The sequence below is a fragment of the Vanessa tameamea genome, chromosome 21 (genome assembly GCF_037043105.1).
Source record: "Vanessa tameamea isolate UH-Manoa-2023 chromosome 21, ilVanTame1 primary haplotype, whole genome shotgun sequence".
NCBI classification, from domain to species: domain Eukaryota; kingdom Metazoa; phylum Arthropoda; class Insecta; order Lepidoptera; family Nymphalidae; genus Vanessa; species Vanessa tameamea.
Window position 1 is genome coordinate 978,496 of NC_087329.1, and position 22,009 is coordinate 1,000,504.

Genomic DNA, 22,009 nt, shown 5'->3' on the forward strand with positions numbered 1-22,009 from the left:
TGCATTCGTGGCTGAAGTATAATTTTTTTGTAATCGCAATCGATCCAGCTGGGATAAGCTGTGCGAGGGGGAAATCGTTAATCCAGGTTCCTGTAATACGATATAAAATCAACAAACTACAAATACTTTGTCGCCGAGGCTGTGCTCAGTTTGATCCAGCTTAGAGCAAGGCATACTGGATTGCAATAGACCAAATACTGTACTTGAAATCATCAGTAAATTGCTAAAGCATTGGTCGAGAGCTTGATTAATCAATGATATTTACTATGGATTTGCGAAAAAATGGCGTTTTGAACGTCGACGAAACTGTTATCGGGAATTTTGGAATTTTGGAAGTAAAATTAAAATGGATAAAAGTAAGTTAAGTGTAAGAGTTTTGAATTATAAATATAGATATATTAATCATAAACTCTTAATAGTGCACAATATAGCCGAGCATATTTTATTACCTATGCATTAACAAATCGTATGAAATACGTAAATCTAAGGTTTTTTTATCTTTATTCCTACTTCGATTGGAATAGGCTATACAAACTTGGATCTCTTACTAGACATTTAAATTTGCAATAATTTATAAAATAATATAACATTTTGTAAACGAAAACAATTTCATTAGTACTGTTTGATAATTTAAATTGCATTTCAACCAATCCCTGTAGTCCACGGCAGTCAAAAAATCAATCATTCTTAATCATTCTTTATTGTGTAACAGTCAATAAACATGTACGTTCTTTTTACGCAATTTATGTGATTTTGAAATCGCGTTATACACCAAACAATGTTATTTATTATTACACTCTGACAAGAATATAACACATAAAATTGTTTTAAGAAATTTTATTAAATTATATCAATTTATATATAAAACCATGCATAATATAACCGTTATCCGTGTCACATTTCATTCTTTTCACAGTGAAACGGAATTCTTTGTCGAAGTAATTTTTCGTGTAATCAAGAACAAACTTCAGCCGGCTGTCAAGCAGAAAAGTCAATAAAATAGTGTCGGCAAAATTAAATTGCTGATAATATTTCGCTTAGTATTAGTAGTAATAGTATTACTCAAGTAGTAAACATCACAGCCGTAATACAGTATTTTTATATTTAGATAAAAAATGCGGCGGTTAATAACATTCGTGTGTGTCATATTTACCGTTCCATCCTCATACTTAGCATCAACAAGTATTAGCGGTTCGATTGAATTGGACGAATTTACTTTTGACAAAATAATAAATAAATTTGAAGCAACTGTAGTAAAATTTGATGTCGCCTTTCCATACGGTGATAAGCATGATGCTTTCGTGGCGCTCGCTAAAGAATCGAAGGACATCGAAGATTTACTATTCGCTGAAGTAGGAGTTAAGGACTATGGCGACAAAGATAATGAAGCTCTAGCAAATAAATATGGCGCTTCAAAAGATAATTTTCCATTGGTAAAATTATTTTTAAAAGGTAAAAGCGAACCGATTACCTTCGATGATAGTAGAGGCTTTACTAGCGACCAGTTGCGACGGTTTATTCGCGACAAAAGTGAGATATACTTAAGCCTACCAGGGTGCATTAAAGATCTTGATTTGCTTGCTATCAAATTCAAAAACTCTGACCAAGATAGTCGTAAAAATGTCCTCAAAGAAGCTGAGAATGTTCTAGAAAAACTAGGTAGCAAGGTATGTATTATGCACTCAATTTACTAATTTTTTATATTATTATTAATTAAAAGGTGTAATATCATTATTCAGCAAATGTAATATCAAAATTTGTATATGTTCCAGGCAACCCCAACTGGGAAAATCTATAAAACTATAATGGAGAAGATTCTAGAAAAGGGTGATGAATTTATTAAAACTGAAATAGCCAGAGTTAAAAAAATATTAGATGATAAAATTTCAGATAAAAAGAGGAATGAACTTAGCGGCAGATTGAACATCCTTCAGTCTTTTACATTTCCTCAAAAACAAACTAAAAAAGAAGAATTGTAACTGTCTTGAATATTGCCCATCAGATAGTCATCAATGTACTATACATTAGTTTTAACTATTAATTATAAATTTTCTTTTGTAAATATTTTATTGTAAATTATAAGTATGAATATCATTATTTTATTGAGCTCACAAATATACTGAATATTTTATTCAGTTCATGCATTCCATTATTAAGTAAATAAAAAATATTCAGTCTGATTTGAATTTGTATGTAAATGTGGTCTTTGGGAATAAATGATGCACGCATTTGTGTTCACGCAATAAAGGTTTGAAAGCAAACAGCTGTTTTTATTAGAAGTTGCTCCTTCGAAAATCTATATTTATTATAATTTTCATCAAATCTAGACAACAGCATTCAATTGCCAGTTTATAGTCCAAAAATATTTGTTTAAAACTACATGAATAGTAAAAACATCCAATTTTCTTATGTGAAAAATTTTGATATAAAATGGATACAGCAGTTCATTTTAGAAAACAAACAAATTATTAAATGATATGTAATGTATTACAAAAATGTTGAATGCATGAAATCTTAAACTATAAAAATAACTATTCGAGAATTATCTCATCAAATCCAATGATCACAAAATTCGAATGTAACTTGTTACATTTTAAAATTCAATTACTAGAGACATTTCAATACATAAGTTTAATAATATAAACTATTTTTCTAGTATTAAAAAAATCATAAGTAAAATATGTACTAATAGTATTTTATTATAATTGAAATAAAACATACTACTCTAAAAAAATATAATCCATACAAATGAGTGAATAATCTTATTGCATTACTTCAATAGACGTCTGAATAGAAAAATGTATTTATTACAATACAAGTTAGTAAGAATGCACGTCTTGCCATATATTTTAAAAAACATTTCAGTGTTTACTCATAGATGTAAATTTTTATTACTCACAAATTTTAAATGGATCCAGTTGCATCTAAAAAATTACCACTAACTACTAAGTTGTTTTCCACTTTATAACAAATGCAAAATTCCTTCAATGATATTGAAGATAAAATTAACCTTTTTACAAAAAACAAATGGAATTTATGTAGTAAATGCATTACTCTGACTTTTCACTGTCCACTTTAAGTTCTTTAAGTTGTAATATGACACCATCAGATTCTATGTTTTCACCTTTTTCTTTCTTTGCTTCTTCGTCCACTGTTTTTTCACAACTTTTCGGTTCTGGAGTGTCTGTATCTTCACTTCTTGTAATACTACTCTCGTCATCTGAAGACTGATCTTGAGTGTAAAGACTGCACTTAGTTCTGACAATTTCTTGGGCTTCAGCAAATTTCGTTTTCCATAGTTCTGCATCTGAAGGAATAAATCTTTGGAATATACACATATAATGTCTTTAGAATATATTGATTAATTAAGTACACTGTGCTCAGTTCATGCACATTTCCAACCAATGGTTGCCAACAACAATTGTGGTGGTGGTGCATGTCAGTATCAACTCAGACCAATTAAAAATAGCAACACTAATACAATTAATAAATTTATAAATGTCAAAGATATAATAATATAAGGTTTAAAACAAGCTACATAACATTCAGTATTCATTTAATATAAAAAAAAAACAACCTTATTGTCTAAACTTAAGATTACCCTCCTAGCACACAGGTGTTAATTATGTATTTACTATTGTCATGTGAATACTAACTTAACATGACTGTAAAACCTACATTTTTGACATTGCTTAAATTTGCGTGATGTCCAAAAAAAATCAATTTCAAAATTAATTGTTGTGAATCTGTTACTTTGATAGAATTTTTATTTTACAAATGGCATGACATTTTTTTATAAGAATCATAGTCCGTTTTGGATTTTGCATAAACATTAACACAATATATAGTATATCTTTGAAAATAAAAAAACATCTTTTATATGCAGCTTTGTAGTTACTTTTTGCTTATATTTATGATATTTTTTCTAGTTGTGTTTATCTTAAAAACGTTGTTTGTCTAAACTTTCAGCAAGAGATTGGCAGAATGAGACATTATAAAAAATATGCATCATAAAAATATCAACTATCAACCAGTCTTGATCTTATTCACATTTTTGATCTCCCTGTTAAACTGCTTATTTGTTTAAAGCTTATATATTATATGCTCATATTAAGTTATGAAGCCCTCAGTATAATTATTAACAAATTGTAAAAAACTATATATATATTTTTTAATTTGTTTAAATTAATTACTTACTTTGTGGATTACCAAATTTTATAGCAAGCAACTCCTGCTTGCAGGTTTCATCTGCGTAATCAGCAAAAACAGACCAATTGAAGGCTTTGTCAGACCCGCAATGTACATTCATACGAATATCCGGAGTAATGAAGTGATTGGCGCAAACCTTTAATGTTTTGTCACGTCTCATTACAACTCGTACTGAATTGTTTGCTTTATGACGTAACAATTTTATATCACCAGTGCCTCGCTCCTAGAATATATATTTTTAATTATGAATAACTACAAATATCAATGATTTAAATTATCAGTGTAAGCTTATTATTATGCATAGAATCAATTTGTTTCAAACATTCATTAATAATTTATACAAAATTATATTTATTAAATTAGAAGAAAACCTTCATATGCATAGACTCATTCTAGAAGTTGAGAATATTTTTTCATAAATGAATAATAATATATTTTCCACGAAACGAAAATACTGAAAAATTTGTAGTGCTAGCATACCTTTTCTTTGGTCAGATTATTTAGAAAATATAACCTTTAATTTTTTGTTAAGTCTTTTTTTTAAATTAATATTTAAAAAAGTTTTATATGTTTGACTAACCTTCCACTCGTGATCGTGAGTGTCATATCTGTAGAGCCTCGCTCGTATCTTGCAGAGCTCTTCCTCTTCCTCCTCATTGGTTTGTATATCAACGAGTGGCAATGATACAATAGGCTCATAATGTGGATCGTGCTCTGGTGTCTCCACTTCTCCGCCTTCGCTTTCACTGTTACGCCTCACGCTCTCCTCCGTCTAAATAAAGTATCGAATAAAATAAGAAAAACCACACGAAAACGACTTTTATGAGAAGTTCAATAAATATATATTCAACAATTACCGGCGAAGACATTTCTTTAAAAAATAGCTCTTATTAACTTTTGTCAACACAATTATGTTAGAATATTGTCTTTTATTTAGTATTTAATATATTTAAAATATAATAACAATCTAACCAAAATACAAAAGAAACAAACTTGATTAGCTGTTACTGGTTCGTCCACAGATTAATAAAAGTTGATAATTTTCTATTTGATAAGTTTTAAATATTTTATAATGGCAATACACTACGTACTTATTTTAAATGTTGATTAAATGTGATTGATTTTATGTTTAAAGCTTAAATGATTACATGATCATTATCCTCTTGCCCTTATCCCAATTTTATTTGGGGTCGTCGCAGCATATCTTCTACTTCCAGACTTCTCTGTCTAACGTCATCCCACAAGTAACATTATTTCCAGCTTTATCGTCTTTTACACAATCCATCTATCGATTCTTTGGTCGCCCCCTTCCTCTATATCCATCCACGTCAATGCTCAAGACCTTCCTCGCAACATGAAAGTCATTCCTCCGCATAACATACCCATACCATAACAGCCGGTTTCCACTAAGATTCTCGGTTTCCGGTGCCATTTTCAAACTTCCTTTTATGTACTTATTCCTTACTCTATCCATTCGCGTAACACCACACATTCTTCTTAACATTCTCATCTCCGCTCCATGCATTATTTATACATTCTTTCATTCGTGGCCCAACACTCTGATCCATATAGGACAGCAGATCTGATCATGGTCTTATAGATATTAAGTGTAAGGGGAATAGGAGTCACAAATTGTTCCTCTAATCTGCCGCCATTTCATCGAATGTGGGTGGTAATCCTGTGCTTCACTGTTCAATCTATTTCGGCATCGTCTTAAATGAGTGAATCGAGATACCGAAAATCGGAGCAGACTAAATTTGTTTGAAACATTCCACTTAGGGAAGTGCAATATTTAATACAAATTAATAAGTCTATTAGATTAGCATCGATTTTATTAATAAATCCGAAATTAAAAAGTACAAGTAAAACGGTAGAATTTACATTAATTTTGAAATAGAAATACAGTAGCAGATTTTATGTAATTTTATTATAAACAATTAAAAATATAAAAGTATATTATTTAATATTGGAGCAATATTCAGTTGTTCAAATATTTTTCTCACGATAAAATCATTTTTATAACCTGGTAAGATATTAACTTCTAATGTTACCCCTTCCCTGTACAATGTTATACCTACCTACATACCTATAGTACCTAGGACAAAATCAATAACAAGAATAAAACTCATAATTTCATAAGTGTCAAACTCGGAAAGCTTAAACAAGTGTATTGTCGGGCTTCTTGGGTTTATAGAGCTTAAAAATAACAATCAGTATTGTTCAATGTGTAAAATATAATAAAAAAAAGAATTTAAATTAAATATTCAGTGTTACTACTAGAAACGGAACGGAAGTCAACAAACTCCATATCCAAAACAGTCGACCTATATATCGCGTATAGTTTATTTCGAGGTTTCTTATATTTCAACAGTGTCCTGGATTAATATTCTACTTTACTTGTGTTGTCCTAAATTAAGACTACTAGGTAAGTACTATTTAAGATTTTAGAAACAAGAATCTTTTTCTTTTTCTAATAGATATAGCATAGGTATTAATATTTACTTTATTTTAACGTTTAAAAGAAACACAATTTAACAATGACGATACTATAATTAAAACTTATTTATTACAGATCATAGTTACAAGTCAACTGTAGTAAAAAAAACAAACATTCCTGTTGACATAAAGATGCAAAATATAGCGAAGTTGATAACGGAGCAACTTCGCAACCCAAACGAGCTTGATATTAGCTTAAGGATGGAGTTTGGACCATTTGAAACTGTACACAAATGGAAACGAATGTCTGAATGCTATGAGTTTGTGGGGGCAAGGTAGGTGTCATTTTATTCTTTATTTTAATAATTTGACTTAACACAAATTAAACTCTTTTTTAAGCGTGAAAACTTACCCGGTTTGGCGCTGTGGGGATAATAGAATACTCATTCTGTAAAAATAACAATATGTGTGTGGAGATCAGTTATAATAAAACAAAATAAAAATCCTATTAACACCGATCGTTTGTCTGACCTGCCTTATTATTAACTGTTCTAGAAATGTATATAAACTTTTTATAGATAAAGCAGTGACTTAAATTAATTTATAATATTAATAAAATAAATTTTATCAAGTCTTTTTCTATAATAGTTTACTATGAATATTATATAATCTTATGATATATTTACATACAAATATGTTATACATATTATTGTTAGTGCAGTAAATTTAAAATTGAATAATTTCAGACGAAGTAAACACACTGCAGTTGCATACAAAGATGCAATATATGTGTTTGGTGGTGACAACGGCAAGTCTATGCTCAATGATCTTATAAGATTTGATATAAGAGAAAAATCATGGACAAAGACAGGATGTATGGGCACTCCTCCAGCCCCGAGATATCATCATTCTGCTGTGGTAAGTTTCAGATAGCAGTTTGTTTTGCCTGTAGTTATACTAGCGCACTCATATTTCAAACTGAAACACTACAATGCTGAGTATTGCTGTATATCATAATATCTGATATGATGTGTGGTCGGTACCTACCTAGACGGGCTTATACAAAGCCCTATACCAATATAATGATATCATCATCATTTTCGAAATTATATTTTAGCCTCTGTATTTTATGTTTAAATATATAAACTCAAATCAATTGTCTTAATAGCTTATGAATATATTCAATGAAATTAAAATATTACTAATGATGAACAAAACGAAATTATTACGTATATATTAATAATACAAGTAATCTGAAGTCATTATATCATAATAATTGTGAATGGAATTGATTTGGAATATTAATAAGAATTTTAAAATTTATAGGTACACAGATCTTCAATGTTTGTATTTGGTGGATACACTGGTAATATTTTGGCAAATTCGAATCTGACCAATAAAAATGATCTATTTGAATACAAGTTCCAAAGTGCTCAGTGGGTACAATGGAAATTTACTGGCCAGTAAGTAAACAATTTATGTAAAAAATATATTTAAAAAAGAAAAATATGACGAAGTAACACAATATTTTTTCCAGAGAGCCAGTACCACGATCGGCTCACGGCGCTGCCGTTTACGACGACAAGCTGTGGATATTCGCAGGCTATGATGGAAACGCCCGGCTGAATGACATGTGGACGATTAACTTAGTGGTAAGGACTCCGACTTCAGAAGCTGCTCCTGCCCCATTTACGATTCGGTAGTTACTAGTCATCAGTGACTCTTTATGCGCGTATTTTGTAGGTAAAGTTGAAGGAATGATATCTCTAAACAAAAAATACTTTGAGGTAGTTTTAAGTAAATGTGTAATATATATAATGTTTCGATAAAGTCCATTTAAAAAAATAGAAATGAAATCATTTCTATTTTATACAACAGTTGGTAACTTGTTTGTATATGAAAGAAATATTTCAATTTTAATAAATATATTTAATTCGATACTGTGATGTCCCTCGCAGGGCGAGAACCACCAGTGGGAGAGCGTGGAGCAGAAGGGCGACTGTCCGCCGACGTGCTGCAACTTCCCGGTGGCCGTCGCGCGCGGGAAGATGTTCGTGTTCAGCGGTCAGAGCGGAGCCAAGATCACCAACGCTCTCTTCCAGTTCGACTTCGAGACACACACGTAAGAGAATGCACGCTCGATAAAGCAGGCAAAATATTTTTTTTATGGTCGTAAACTACAGACTACGGCTCGTGAGTAAATAAATCGTCCATAATAACTTAACTTTGAAATTAATGATTTTCTAAGATAAAACAATGTAAACTAACTCACAATGGTGTTCCATACCAAGGACTATTGTATCGACTATACGTTTAGACGCGCCCAACTATCGTAACACTACCACTCAACACGACGATACGAAGGCGCGGTCGGCCCCTCGGGGCCGGCGCCGGTTCAGAGTGCCTCAACCGCGCGGCGTGTCCGCAGCTGGAGCCGCGTGTGCACGGAGCACCTGCTGCGCAGCGCGGGCCCGGCGCCGGCGCGGCGCTACGGGCACGTCATGCTGCAGCACGACCGCCACCTCTACGTGTTCGGCGGCGCCGCCGACAGCACGCTGCCCTCCGACCTGCACTGCTACGACCTGGACACGCTCGAGTGGTACTGACGCGCCCCACTGCATGAGCTGCTTTGCTCGAGAGGAGAGGACTATACTATTGAGACATTTACATACTGTGACTTTTTTTTCTAATTGGAGGTCCGCAACAACGTACCAAACGGACAATGAGAGAGAGTTACTTTCGCATTTATAATATCAGTAAAGATAAATTTCACCTTATCGTCCTGGTCAATATGGAGTTTATAGATGTCAATTATTACTACAATCTGATCTCGGAAAAAGCAGATAAGAAAAAAAATTTAGATTGATCTGTGGTGGTAGAATTAATTAAAAAATATTATTAATTAATTACAAGTGAAATGGAAATAAATTTATTTGAAACAAGTTACATTTTTTGTAACAAACTAAATAATAATAATAATTGATGCTTTTTATACGGATTTAACAAAAAACACCTCACATGATCCATGTGATCAGTGTATGTAACAAGTAGTGGTGAGTAACGCCGGTGGGGGGGCGCAGGTCGGTGGTGCACCCGGCGCCGGAGTCGCAGATCCCGTCGGGGCGGCTGTTCCACGCGGGCGCCGTGGTGGGCGACGCCATGTACATCTTCGGCGGGACCGTCGACAATAACGTGCGCAGTGGGGACCTCTATCGCTTCCAGGTACGTTCTTTTCGAATCAAATATAAATAAATAAACTTAACGAATATAATCTGCCCATAGACATTAGCGCACTTGTTAACTATTTCTTACCTCAACCAATGTGGGACCAAACAAACTTTGGGGACTGGAATGCTATGCCCCGGTTGCCTGTTACACTGACTCACTCACCCGGTATATAACAATTCTAAGTATTGCTGTTTGGCGGAAGAATACCTGCTAAGTGGCTTGCACAGAGCGCACCAACTGTTTTCAATAAAAGATGTAATATCATTTTTATAGCTTTCGAACTACCCTCGATGCACACTACACGACGACTTCGGGCGCATCCTGAAATCGCAGCAGTTCTGCGACGTGACTCTTCTGGTCGGAGCCGAACAGACGGAAGTGTTCGCTCATCAAGCCATGCTGGCTGCGAGATCGCAGTATTTAAGAGCTAAAATTAAGTAAGAAATTTTACAAGAATACATACTACAACTGCCTCTGATCTATATCAATAATCCTTACTTCTGGTAAAAAGAAAAGGAACAGGAGACCGCTGAGCTCTGTAATTGGTATTAATTTCAACTTTGTACCTCTACACGTTCTGACGAGATGGACAGACGGACAACGAAGTGTTATTATAAGGGGTCATTTTTTTACATTAGAGGCACGGAACCCTGAAAACGAATACACGATGGTTCTTTTATATTTACGTAATATTGATGGTATTGTAATGTTAAGTTTATGACATTTTCGCACGCAAATAAAATATTATTTACATAATAATCAGCCAGTAAATTTCCCACTGCTGGGCTAAGGCCTCCTCTCCCGTTGAGGAGAAGGTATGGAGCATATTCCACCACGCTGCTCCAATGCGGGTTGGTGGAATACACATGTGGCAGAATTTCGTTGAAATTAGACACATGCAGGTTTCCTCACGATGTTTTCCTTCACCGCCGAGCACGAGATGAATTATAAACAAATTAAGCACATGTAAATTCAGTGGTGCCTGCCCGGGTTTGAACCCGAAATCATCGGTTAAGATGCACGCGTTCTAACCACTGGGCCATCTCGGTTCAATATTATATTATTTGGATATTATTTGGATAATGGCAAAATGGTTTAGATGAGAACTTATTATCTAATTTATAAGACTCAAAATGTCTTTGATCTAAAATGTTTATAATATAAATCTCTAGAGAAGCGAAATTGACTCTCGCTAAAAGCATTGCGGCGGGCGAGGAGGAGGCGGAAGAGTGCTCGTACAAGTCCCGCCCCAAGCTCACCGTCATCCTGCACGAGGCGACGCCCGAGGCCTTCAACATGGTCCTCAACTATATTTACACTGACAGAATCGATCCCACTGAAAAAGGTAACGATTTGTTTTTTACTAGCGACTCCATGTGGTATCACTTATGTACTCGTGGCCCATTCCAACGGAAGCAGGAAAAAAGATAGACAAACCTTAGATTTACGTATTTTATACGATTTGCTAATAACTCAACTATATTGTGCACTACTAGGCGTTTATTATTAATTATCATTATTTATAAAAAAACACCATTAAACTTAACTACTTGTTTCCACTTTAATCTTACTTCCGAAATTTCCATAGTAACTTCGCCAACACATCAACATATCGACAACAAACATTTCGACCGCAGCCGCTTTAATGTAAGTCGTGCCGACAGACGAGGACCCCGAGTCGCCGGCCACCATCCTGCTGGTGATGGAGGTGCTGCGCCTGGCGCTGCGGCTCAACGTGCCGCGCCTGCGCGGCCTGTGCGCGCGCTACCTGCGCGCCAACCTGTGCTACGGCAACGTGCTGCCCGCGCTGCACGCCGCGCACCGCGCGCAGCTCGCCTGCATCAAGGAGTACTGTCTCAGGTGCCCACACACTTCAATGAGTAATTTAACTATTCGTCCACTTCGACTCGAGTCCACGAAAGTACAGGAACTTGTATAATAATATTATACACTCGAATCATTTTCGAAAGGCGCTTCATCTTCAAAAATATCTTTTATATACTACTGCGTCCAAAAAATAAGGTGACATTGTATTTATTTTGACTTTTTTTTTATTTATTCTTCCAAATCAATTTAATCCCCTTCAAAGTAATCCCCTCCCGAAGCGATGCACTTATGCCAACGGATTTTCCAAACACTGATTGTAGTCACTTTTCGGGATGGCCTTTAGTTCCGTCTTCGTTGCGGCTTGAATGTCCTCTATCGTATCAAATCGGTGTCCCCGGGGCGGTCTTTTGAGCTTACTGACCAGCCAGAAGTCACACGGCGGCCAGATCGGGTGAATACGGTGGTTGCGGAACGATGTGGGTTGAGTTTTTGGCGAAATGAACACGAATTATGAGCGCAGTATGGGATGGTGCATTATCGTGGTGTAAAAATCAAGAATTGTCTTTCCACAATTCTTTTTAGGCGGATAGCGTTACGCAAGACGCTTAACGTTCAAATAATATTCCTCGTTGACTGTTTGGCCCGGCGGAAGGAATTCATAATGCACACCACGATAATGGAAGAAAACAGTCAACATGACCTTGATTTTTGAGCGACTTAGGCGCGATTTTTTTGGTTTCGCTCTCCTTTGGCACGATATTCGCTCGATTGGTCTGTTGTTTCGGGGTCGCAAGCATAGATCCAAGTCTCGTCTCCAATTATCATGCGTTCCATCTTGTCCTGATAGTCAGAAAGCATCGTTTCACACACTTCGACGCGACGCAAAATGTAAAGCGAATTTTTTGCTCAAAAAATTTCGACATCGCAAAAAACGAAAAACTCACTTTTAGTAGCTCACAAAACGACGCGTATCTCAAACACTAATGAATATTTTGACATGAAAATTTGACATAGATGTCACTGACAGTACTATCAAACTAAAAAAAAAATAATCTCTAAATCCTTCGACGCGCGCAGTTTAAATTCAAATGTCACCTTATTTTTTGGACATAGCAGTATATCGTTTTAGTAGTTAGATATAACAAAAAACAACGTTTCACTATTGATTATAAAAAAAAAAAACATAATCAGCCTGTAAATCTCCCACTGCTGGGCTAAGGCCTCCTCTCCCGTTGAGGAGAAGGTATGGAGCATATTCCACCACGCTGCTCCAATGCGGGTTGGTGGAATACACATGTGGCAGAATTTCGTTGAAATTAGACACATGCAGGTTTCCTCACGATGTTTTCCTTCACCGCCGAGCACGAGATGAATTATAAACACAAATTAAGCACATGAAAATTCAGTGGTGCCTGCCTGGGTTTGAACCCGAAATCATCGGTTAAGATGCACGCGTTCTAACCACTGGGCCATCTCGGCTCACTATTGATTACTACAGACATTTTTGTGCTATTTTTTTTATGTTGTACGTAACTTTCTCGTAACTCTTTTAATTCCAACAGGACTATCGTAAGATATAAATAATCGGAACTAAAAGCAAGCTCACGTGAGACTCGTCTCATTCGTCCCCTTTTTTTCTCTTTTCATTACACAGGTTCGTCGTAAAAGATTACAATTTTACGGCCATCGTGATGTCACCGGAGTTCGAGGAAATGGATCAGCGACTGATGGTGGAGGTGATCCGTCGCCGGCAACAGCCCTCGAGCAAGGTGGCCGCCCACAACGAACAGGAGGAGGAAATCCAAGGTACGTTCAGATAGCGCTTTGAGAATAATTATTTAGCTAACAATTATGAATAACGACGATCACTCTAGTTTGAGGTACGTACGAACTTCGTTTATGAAGCCATTATCTGAATAGTTTAACTTTAAATACTACTAGAGAAAATAGGTCACTCTCTCTCATCGGCTTATCCTCTCCGCATACCGGGGCGGCGCAGGCACGACGCTGGAGCAGGACATGTGCGTGTTCGCGGGCGGCGGCGGCGCCGAGCTGGCGGACGTGAAGCTGCGCGTGGGCGGCGCGGCGCGGCCGGCGCACCGCTCCATCCTGGCCGCGCGGGCCGCCTACTTCGAGGCCATGTTCCGCTCCTTCTCGCCGCTCGACAACGTCGTCAACGTGAGCTGCCGTCCGGCCGGACCCCGGCGTACCTCCGCGCAGGCCCGCGGCTGACTTCCCCTCTATGTTCACAGATTCAGATATGCGACACGGTACCGTCGGAGGAGGCCTTCGACTCCCTGCTGCGGTACATCTACTACGGCGACACCAACATGCCCACCGAGGACTCGTTGTACCTGTTCCAAGCTCCTATATACTATGGTGACTATGTGTTCCACTGTGACGGTTCGCGAGGTCATCGTGACGTCAGGTTTCGTAGCCTTGTGCGATAGAGACAAAAGATATTTGTGTATTTAAGAGAGAAAGAGAAAGCACATAAGTAAACAACTCCGGTTTTATATTTATTTATTTTAATACGTACCAGTGAAGTTTTCACAGGTTATTAAATATAAGTTTATACTTCTTAAAATAAATTATTTATAATTATTAAGATTATGGTGATAGAAAACTTGATTTCTTATCAAGATTAATAAATTTCTTTGCACAAAATTCATTCGTATAACAGGTGTAGTGGCTTATGACTGACACTTAGTCTTGGACATTTGAGATTTTACTTAAGATCAAAGCAGAATTGGGACAGTTATATTCAAACGAGATCTGAACTACAGACTATGGTCAATTTTGACTCCAAATTAATTATAAATACGCTAACCAAATTGAATCGGTTTATTTTGTCTATTAGAAGTTACAATATTATATTGATATACTTACCAATAGTAGGTATAGGGATACAAAAAATACATATTTCATATGATTTAAACATAGTTCTGCTATATTGTGCACTACAAACGGTTTAACACAATATCTTGAATAATATATATATATATCTTTCAAGAGGGACGACGTGTTCCAACTCCAGCGAGATCTGCTGATTAATTTAATAACAAAAATTGTGAACCGCCACACTTAACTTAAAACTAAAAAGTATATAAGGCTCAGGCAACACGTGGATGTGGTGTAATTTAAAAAAAAAAACAGTTTAACAGATTTTATTTATAATCCAACACTATTCCACTTAACTACTTAAATTCGCATTCATGTTTATTTTTAACTCTGGTAACAACTTAGCCGACACTTTTTCATGAATCCGTGACACAATATTTTATCTCGATCAAAGATGTCATGTTCGAAATAAATCTTTATTGCTCTTGCCGAATACAATCCAGACCAGCTCAGGATTCCAAAATCCAGCAAATGCTGTCTAGAAATGAAATTGTAGGAGTACTGGACCCTAACTTACTTGTAGTCACTTAGGTAGGTACTTCTTGATAGTAAAATTATACTCGCCTGCTTATCGGATCGGAATGAATTTATTTAAAAATGTATATTCAAAAACTTAAAATAGAATTAGCCAATAAAATAATTACAGTGTATATTTACAATTTGTTCGTCCAATGAAAACGCAAACCAATAAAAACAAATAAAATTTGAAAATGATAGAAATTAAGATTCAGCCAATTAAAAGTTTTACAATAAAGTTGAAAATATTTTGGAAATTAGATAACAAATTGAATATTAGATTTTTCAACCAATGACGAGGCTTCGATTTCGTGTCGTCATTTCGCATGATTTGTGAGAGCGCGACGGGTGAGCGCCACATACGCTTGCCCGTTCTCGCGTGACGTACACGATTTGCAGTATGAAGTTTTACTCACTCGGAGCGCGACTCTGGACGTCGACGGTCGCATGTTATTATAATGTAAATCCTACAAAATCATGAAGGAACATCAAACTATACTATTTCCATTTCATTATTTTCTCGATGACAGCTTCTGAAACTTTGGAACTTTGACATTATGTAGGCATTGTTTTATAAAAATATAACGTTTACACACGTACAAGGTTATACCAGAGTCGAAGAAACTGATAGGGATGGAGCTATATCGATAAAAGTGACACGATAACAGAACTACTGCCGGATACTTTTGTACAAATTTATTAACTAATATTACATTTCATTACAAGATGTTAAACATATCAATTCTTGATTGATGCGAACTTCTTTAAAATTTTAGAAGCTGTTGTTAAATAAGTAGGTATAGGTAGGTACAAGATAATGTGACGAAATAATTATAACGACGTGTAATCAAAAAAATGGTGTTGTTGTATTTGTCTTTGTTCAAAATATAATAAATATATGCGATCGATATCATTACTTATTTGGTCACAACACTACAACTATCAAATTAGAACTGTCATCGAGAAAATAAAAAAATTGATATAGTATACCCGACTGTATACGTTCACATAGCTTGGTAGCAAAATATCTATATGATTCACTATTTGGTAAATATTAATAAAAACAATAAGTAATAATGGCGATTAAGCCAACAAAATGTAACAAATTTTCCAGTCCAATTAAAATTGCATACATACATCAGTAATCCTTCAATTTCGATATAATTATTGGATATAATATACGTGCAGGAACAGAAAAAAATAAAAGACGAGAGGTTTCATGGAAATAGTTGTTATCGCTGTATTAAAGTGCACAATGAAATAAATTCACGTTTGATAATAATTAAATGACAACATTCATTGTTGTATAGTCATTTTTGTGTAAGAACTTCGTTTTCCCCTTAAAATACTTCGTTCGAAAAACAATAAAATAGATACACAAACGGACTGAACATAGGTCTGTGAAGATATGTTAAAAAACCTTTTAAAAAAACAACCAAGTTTTGGAGGGTTGCCATATGGTCTGAATCTCCAGACTCGCGCTGAAACTCAATATCACCAGACAAATAGCATTTCGGAAATAATTATTTAAAAATCCGCGCGCTTTCACGTGGCGGGCGGCGGGATTGATACGTAGATTTAAAGTGCGTTGCTAATAGAAAAAAATATTTTGCTATTGAATTTTGAACGAATAATCGCAAGAATATTGGTTCAAGGTCTCTATTGCCATAGAATTCGAACAGGTAAGTTGATTTATTGCATTTCGTTTGTGTTATTCGTATTTACCAAAGCATATTTATATCTATTATCCACATAATTTAATTGAACAACGACGACAAAGATTGATTTTCGAATTTTCATTTACCTATATTGTTTTCCTTGTTGAAAATTGCTTTTTTTTATCGTCTTTTAAGTATTCATGTTATTGTTATGAGGTATTTTTTTTAATTAATGGCAATGTTTAGTAACATTCTCATTTATATTACTTCTTATTATTATTTTATAAATAAGTAAAAAAAAACCTTTATTTAAAAAATAATTAGTAATGTTATTTTATTTTATATTTAATGGTATTTGTGAAGGAATAATCAATATTTTTTAATTCCCTAAAGTATTTTTTTACTCTTTTTGATACGCACTGCCTTTTTAGATATTTTATTCGACATGGCTTGGTGTTATTTATCATGCTTTGGTACTGTTTTTAATAGTTGCGGTGGCGGCTGCTTTTGTTTTAGATAATGTCGGCATCTGAACCCTCTGAAGAGAATAAAGTAAAGGAGGCAGAACCTGGGCCATCTAAGAAAAAAAGGTTTGGTAATAACGCAGAAAGTCCTTACCTCTCCAAAGGGATGAACAAAAAAGATGTGTATACTGCTGTTGCAAATTATGTCAAACTTCTATTTTAATTAACACAACACACAAACGGACATAAAAACACAGTAAACTAAAAGGGTAGTGTCACTGAAAATATCAGATTATCTTACAAAAAAATCTTCTAACGCTGAACTGATGAGTTTATTTCACAGAGCAACTCATGGCATAATTTATAACAGTCTCGACTGCCATCTGTAACTAGCCACCGCTATGTAATCTGACGGCAAAAAGCTTGTGGAGATACAAAAGTTGCAGCAAAATGTCGTTATGTGCACAGGAATGAGCTTTATTGCCGGCGTGCGAAGATATTTACTTTTAAGAAGAAGATTAATGTCGAAAGGTGATTTGGGAAAAGCCAAAAATCTAAGCTGTCGGTGATGGAGTCGACGCATGCAAAAAATAAGGGAATTTTAGAAAAGTATATGTGCCTTGTAAACAACGTTATGGTGGAGTTTCAAGAGGCAATTTTTGCATTGAAAAGTAATACATACGTCGTCATAGAAATAAAAAATGTAATGAAATAATGAATGACCTCATAAAAATTTTGGATGAATACTGTTTGGTAGAAATAGAAGATTAAAAACCGAATGTTTTTCATAATCGGAATACAACAGCTTAAAATATATTTAATATTTGCTATGCTATGATTTTTCTGAGAACTTTTTATATAAGGTATTCGCTTATTGTCTCTAAAAAGTGCAATTTGTTAACCTATGTAGATACGATATGCCACACGTACTAAATATTTCAAATTATATTAATCAAGGTGCTTGATATACCAATTTTTATTGTGATCTTTGAAAAAAATTTACTATCTTCAAAAAGACAAGGAGAGAAAAACATTTGGTCATATTAAAAAAAAAATGCCATAAAAACAACCTGAACAAGGAAAAAATTATCGTGGAATTTGTCGATTCTCGTAACCTTCAAGTCAAGACTGTGATATGATTATTTCTTGCAATAAATTAATATTTTTTATATAAAAGGGAGTGTATTTCCTTTCATTTATTAATGTGTTAAGAATTACACTCTACTTTTATGTAAATTGTTTGAATTTTAAATAATTTCCGAATGTTATTAAAGGATCCATGCAACAAACCTAAAAATTAAGTGTATTTAAATTAGTTATGAGTCAATCTTGTCTTTTTGTAGCCTACTATTTTTATTAACAAACTTTTATTTTCCATTTTTATTTCTCCCAACATCAAGTCAAAATCCCGACATTATGATTTTTTATCCAGACACTTAATCTGACGAATGACGACATCCAGATCTCCGTCACCCCTAAAAAATCTATCCCAAAATAAAATCCCAAATACCGCAACCGATAAGAAAATTCAGCAAATTATACATGGACATACATACATTCCAAAAAATAACATGGTTATTGGTTATTTAGACGATTCATTACGAAAATTGATTAATGTATACAGGTTTCACAAACAATCGGCTCCAAGTGTTCTGCAAACATAACCTCCAAAGCAATGTCTCTCCGGAGAATGTACTCGCCATCTTACAAGCCGCGGACCGTATGAGGGCCACTGATATTAAGGAGTACGCTCTGAAGATGATCGTCCATCATTTTGATCAGGTAAGCGGTTTCCTACATATTCCATGAATATTATACTAACAAAACTCAGCTGTTTTGTTCTGTCCGTACTGGTATACAAATTATCACGTCGATCTGTTGAAAAGAAAATGGATGGTACAAAATCTTTCTTTATTAATAAAATTCATATGTAATTATCCTGGTAATTGGTTTAATGGTCAAAATATATGTTATACCAGTAGTTTTGAATGGTCATTTTCTGTAACTGTATTAAAAAATCTAGCACAGGTTCGGAATGTAGATTCTACCGAGAAGAGATCCTTCTCGTTGAGTTGAAATCACTTTAGAACACTACCAGTGCTGCACTGATTGAACGGTGCCGCTTAGTAAAATAATAAAACTAATTCGCTATGACATAATATTACAAAAGTAGCCATTTACAATTAAATTTACTTATTTTAGAGATGTACAAATATTATATACAAAATTATCGTAATTTTTTTTTATTCGGACGGACGTGTTTTAATCTGACTATGTTGATATAATCTTGTATCTGAATTAAATTAATATGCAATGTATAAACATACTATAAAGATCCGTTCTGAAACAAAATAATTATGATAGTCCCATTTAAATTGGTTTATTATTTCTTGCTTGAATCTGCAAGAATCAAACTAACTACTAAACTTGCCTTATAATGTAAATATGATTACTTGTAGATTTAAATTGTATTTGCTTATTACTATATGATTTCAATAGCATATTTTTTATCTCAGGTGGCCCGCCAAGAAGCTATCAAGAACCTCGCGCAACCTCTACTAGTCGACATCATATGGGCACTCGCTGAAGAGCCACACGTCGACACACCCCTCCCCCTCCAGCCGCGCTCCCTCCCGCCATCGACATCAGCCGACACACTCGCAGAGGACCCAGAATACAAACGCCACAGAACGGGAAACTAGTGAAAATGGTGCCTAAATATTGGTATCATGTTCAATAAGAGATGTCGAGATTGTCGCACTATAAAGTATTTAGGGGAAAACTGTAATTTCTTTATGTTTAATAAAAGGGTTTATCATAAATGATATGGAACAAACCCATTCTACAGATCTTGGTATATTAAATATGCAAGATTCTTTGCACAAATCTATATCCATCCAACAGAAGGTGGTTTCTTAATTTATTTATTACTCTGTATAATATGTGGTGTGATGGAAATGTCAATTTGGGAATATGTCGCGTGTATTATATAACCAAAGTTAACAGATATGTTTAAAGCCATATTTAAACATCTATCAGTATTATTTTTTTAGAAGAATAAATGATGCATCCGATCAAGTTACTAGATATGCTGATACAGTAGGGCCTAGTTCATTTGCACTAATTTAATGAAAAAGAAATATTGAATTGTTTTGTTAACAGTCGCTTTGTATGTTAAAAACTTCTGTCATTAAAAATATGTAATAAAACTTAAAGGAAGGAAATGTATTTAAATGGAAAATAATGTATAATAGCGTTTCACAGAAAATTTCCTATAATCTAAGCCTTCGGATTAATCTGGATTCAGATTCGGGACAGTGTATTTTTCTATGATGAGAATAGTAGGAAAATAAGAAATATGCCGAAGTGATGGCTTTATTTTCTAAATAGTTTGGAAATTGAATTATATTAAATTATAGATCTTTATATTGCGCATAAGCTATATGTTATTTTAATATGCAATATATTTAATTTATGCAATAAATTAAATAAATTTCTTTTTATCATGCAGGATCTTTATGTATAACCTTTTTATATATCTACTATATCTGTATACAATAAATGTTTTACTCTAAAAAAATAAAAAAAATTAAATGTAATATAAATACTAGTAAAATGTTGCCAGTTAATAAATCTATTTGTTTCTTTGTCTTCAGTAATTTGACATTACAAACACTGTAACCAGACAACATTTATTAGTAAAGTGTATAGACATTAGTGATGGGCGATATCCGATATATGTGACATCGGTTGTGTAACGGATATTTGGATTAAATATCGGTGTTGGCATCCGATATCAGATGTCGCCCTGTCTTTGTTTAACTTAACATTGTACGATATGTGAGAAAGAGATGAAACAGATAATGTATCAAAATCGGTTTAACATTCGCTTCATCTCTTTCTCACAGATGGGTTACTGTAAAGGTAAAAAGAGATAGGGCGAATATTTCATGAGTTTAATGTTATCGTACTTTGAATGATTTGACGTACCAAAACGACATTCATAATTTTTTAGATTCGTTGAAAACAGTTACTCAAATCGTAAGTTTCAAACAGTAAGTTAACAAGTAACAAGTTAACAGTAAGTTACTCAAACAGTAAGTCAAATCGATGATATCTGATGTTCCGATGTCATCCGGTTTTAGATTACTTTTGATATATCAGACACATGCCTAATAAACATTAAGTAATAGTAATAACTGCTGTCATTCTGTAGATTAATTAATATAAATGCATTTAAAGATCTCCTAATTAATCACTCAATATTGTTACAACATATTTTTTATAATAATACAAAAATAGTCTAGATGCAAAACGGCTTTTGCTAAGAAACTGTAAGTTTGATGCAGTTTTTTGTTATTAATAGAAATTAATAAAATAGATTACACAGATATGTTCAATCAGTATTCAATATGTTAGTGCATTGAATGAAATTGACTCTAAAACGATTTCATAATTTTATTTCAAAATATGTTAGACGTAAAATATCGTAAAGGATAATTATTATAGTCTTTATCCATTTGAGTACCATAAATATGGGAACATATTATAATAAAAAATATTTAGATGACTTGAGTGGTTTGACCACAAATATAATGCCATGGCATAGAGCTAAAAGAGCCAGTATTATTACTTTTGGTAGTCAAAATAGAAAAATGTCTTTTAGTTGGTTGCTTTATATAACATGTACCTTCTTAAAGTAATATTATTAGTATGAGCACATGGTGTTTAAGCACAAATAAAAATATTATTTAAAATAGTGTAGTTTAC

At 34.1% G+C, this 22,009-nt stretch overlaps 3 protein-coding genes across 3 annotated transcripts; 2 read left to right on the forward strand and 1 right to left on the reverse strand.

Moving 5' to 3' along the window:
* Positions 1-991: 991 nt before the first annotated feature.
* LOC113394856 (endoplasmic reticulum resident protein 29) lies at positions 992-2,261 on the forward strand. Its single transcript, XM_026632299.2, has 2 exons — positions 992-1,667; positions 1,773-2,261. Exons 1-2 carry the CDS (start codon positions 1,116-1,118, stop codon positions 1,977-1,979), a joined length of 759 nt encoding a protein of 252 aa, XP_026488084.2. The 5' UTR covers positions 992-1,115; the 3' UTR covers positions 1,980-2,261.
* A 6-nt stretch (positions 2,262-2,267) lies between these two features.
* Positions 2,268-5,235, reverse strand: LOC113394857 (ran-specific GTPase-activating protein-like). The gene is made up of 4 exons (XM_026632300.2): positions 5,067-5,235; positions 4,790-4,981; positions 4,198-4,432; positions 2,268-3,307 (listed from the first exon to the last, which is right to left on the reverse strand). Exons 1-4 carry the CDS (start codon positions 5,076-5,078, stop codon positions 3,051-3,053), a joined length of 696 nt encoding a protein of 231 aa, XP_026488085.2. The 5' UTR covers positions 5,079-5,235; the 3' UTR covers positions 2,268-3,050.
* A 1,087-nt stretch (positions 5,236-6,322) lies between these two features.
* On the forward strand, positions 6,323-20,766 carry LOC113394853 (leucine-zipper-like transcriptional regulator 1 homolog). The gene is made up of 16 exons (XM_026632296.2): positions 6,323-6,634; positions 6,782-6,980; positions 7,392-7,563; positions 7,972-8,108; positions 8,183-8,297; positions 8,604-8,767; positions 9,074-9,244; positions 9,726-9,867; positions 10,147-10,310; positions 11,046-11,218; positions 11,538-11,733; positions 13,355-13,506; positions 13,700-13,878; positions 13,953-14,079; positions 18,864-19,021; positions 19,756-20,766. Exons 2-16 carry the CDS (start codon positions 6,838-6,840, stop codon positions 19,939-19,941), a joined length of 2,379 nt encoding a protein of 792 aa, XP_026488081.1. The 5' UTR covers positions 6,323-6,634; positions 6,782-6,837; the 3' UTR covers positions 19,942-20,766.
* The last annotated feature ends 1,243 nt before the right edge of the window (positions 20,767-22,009 follow it).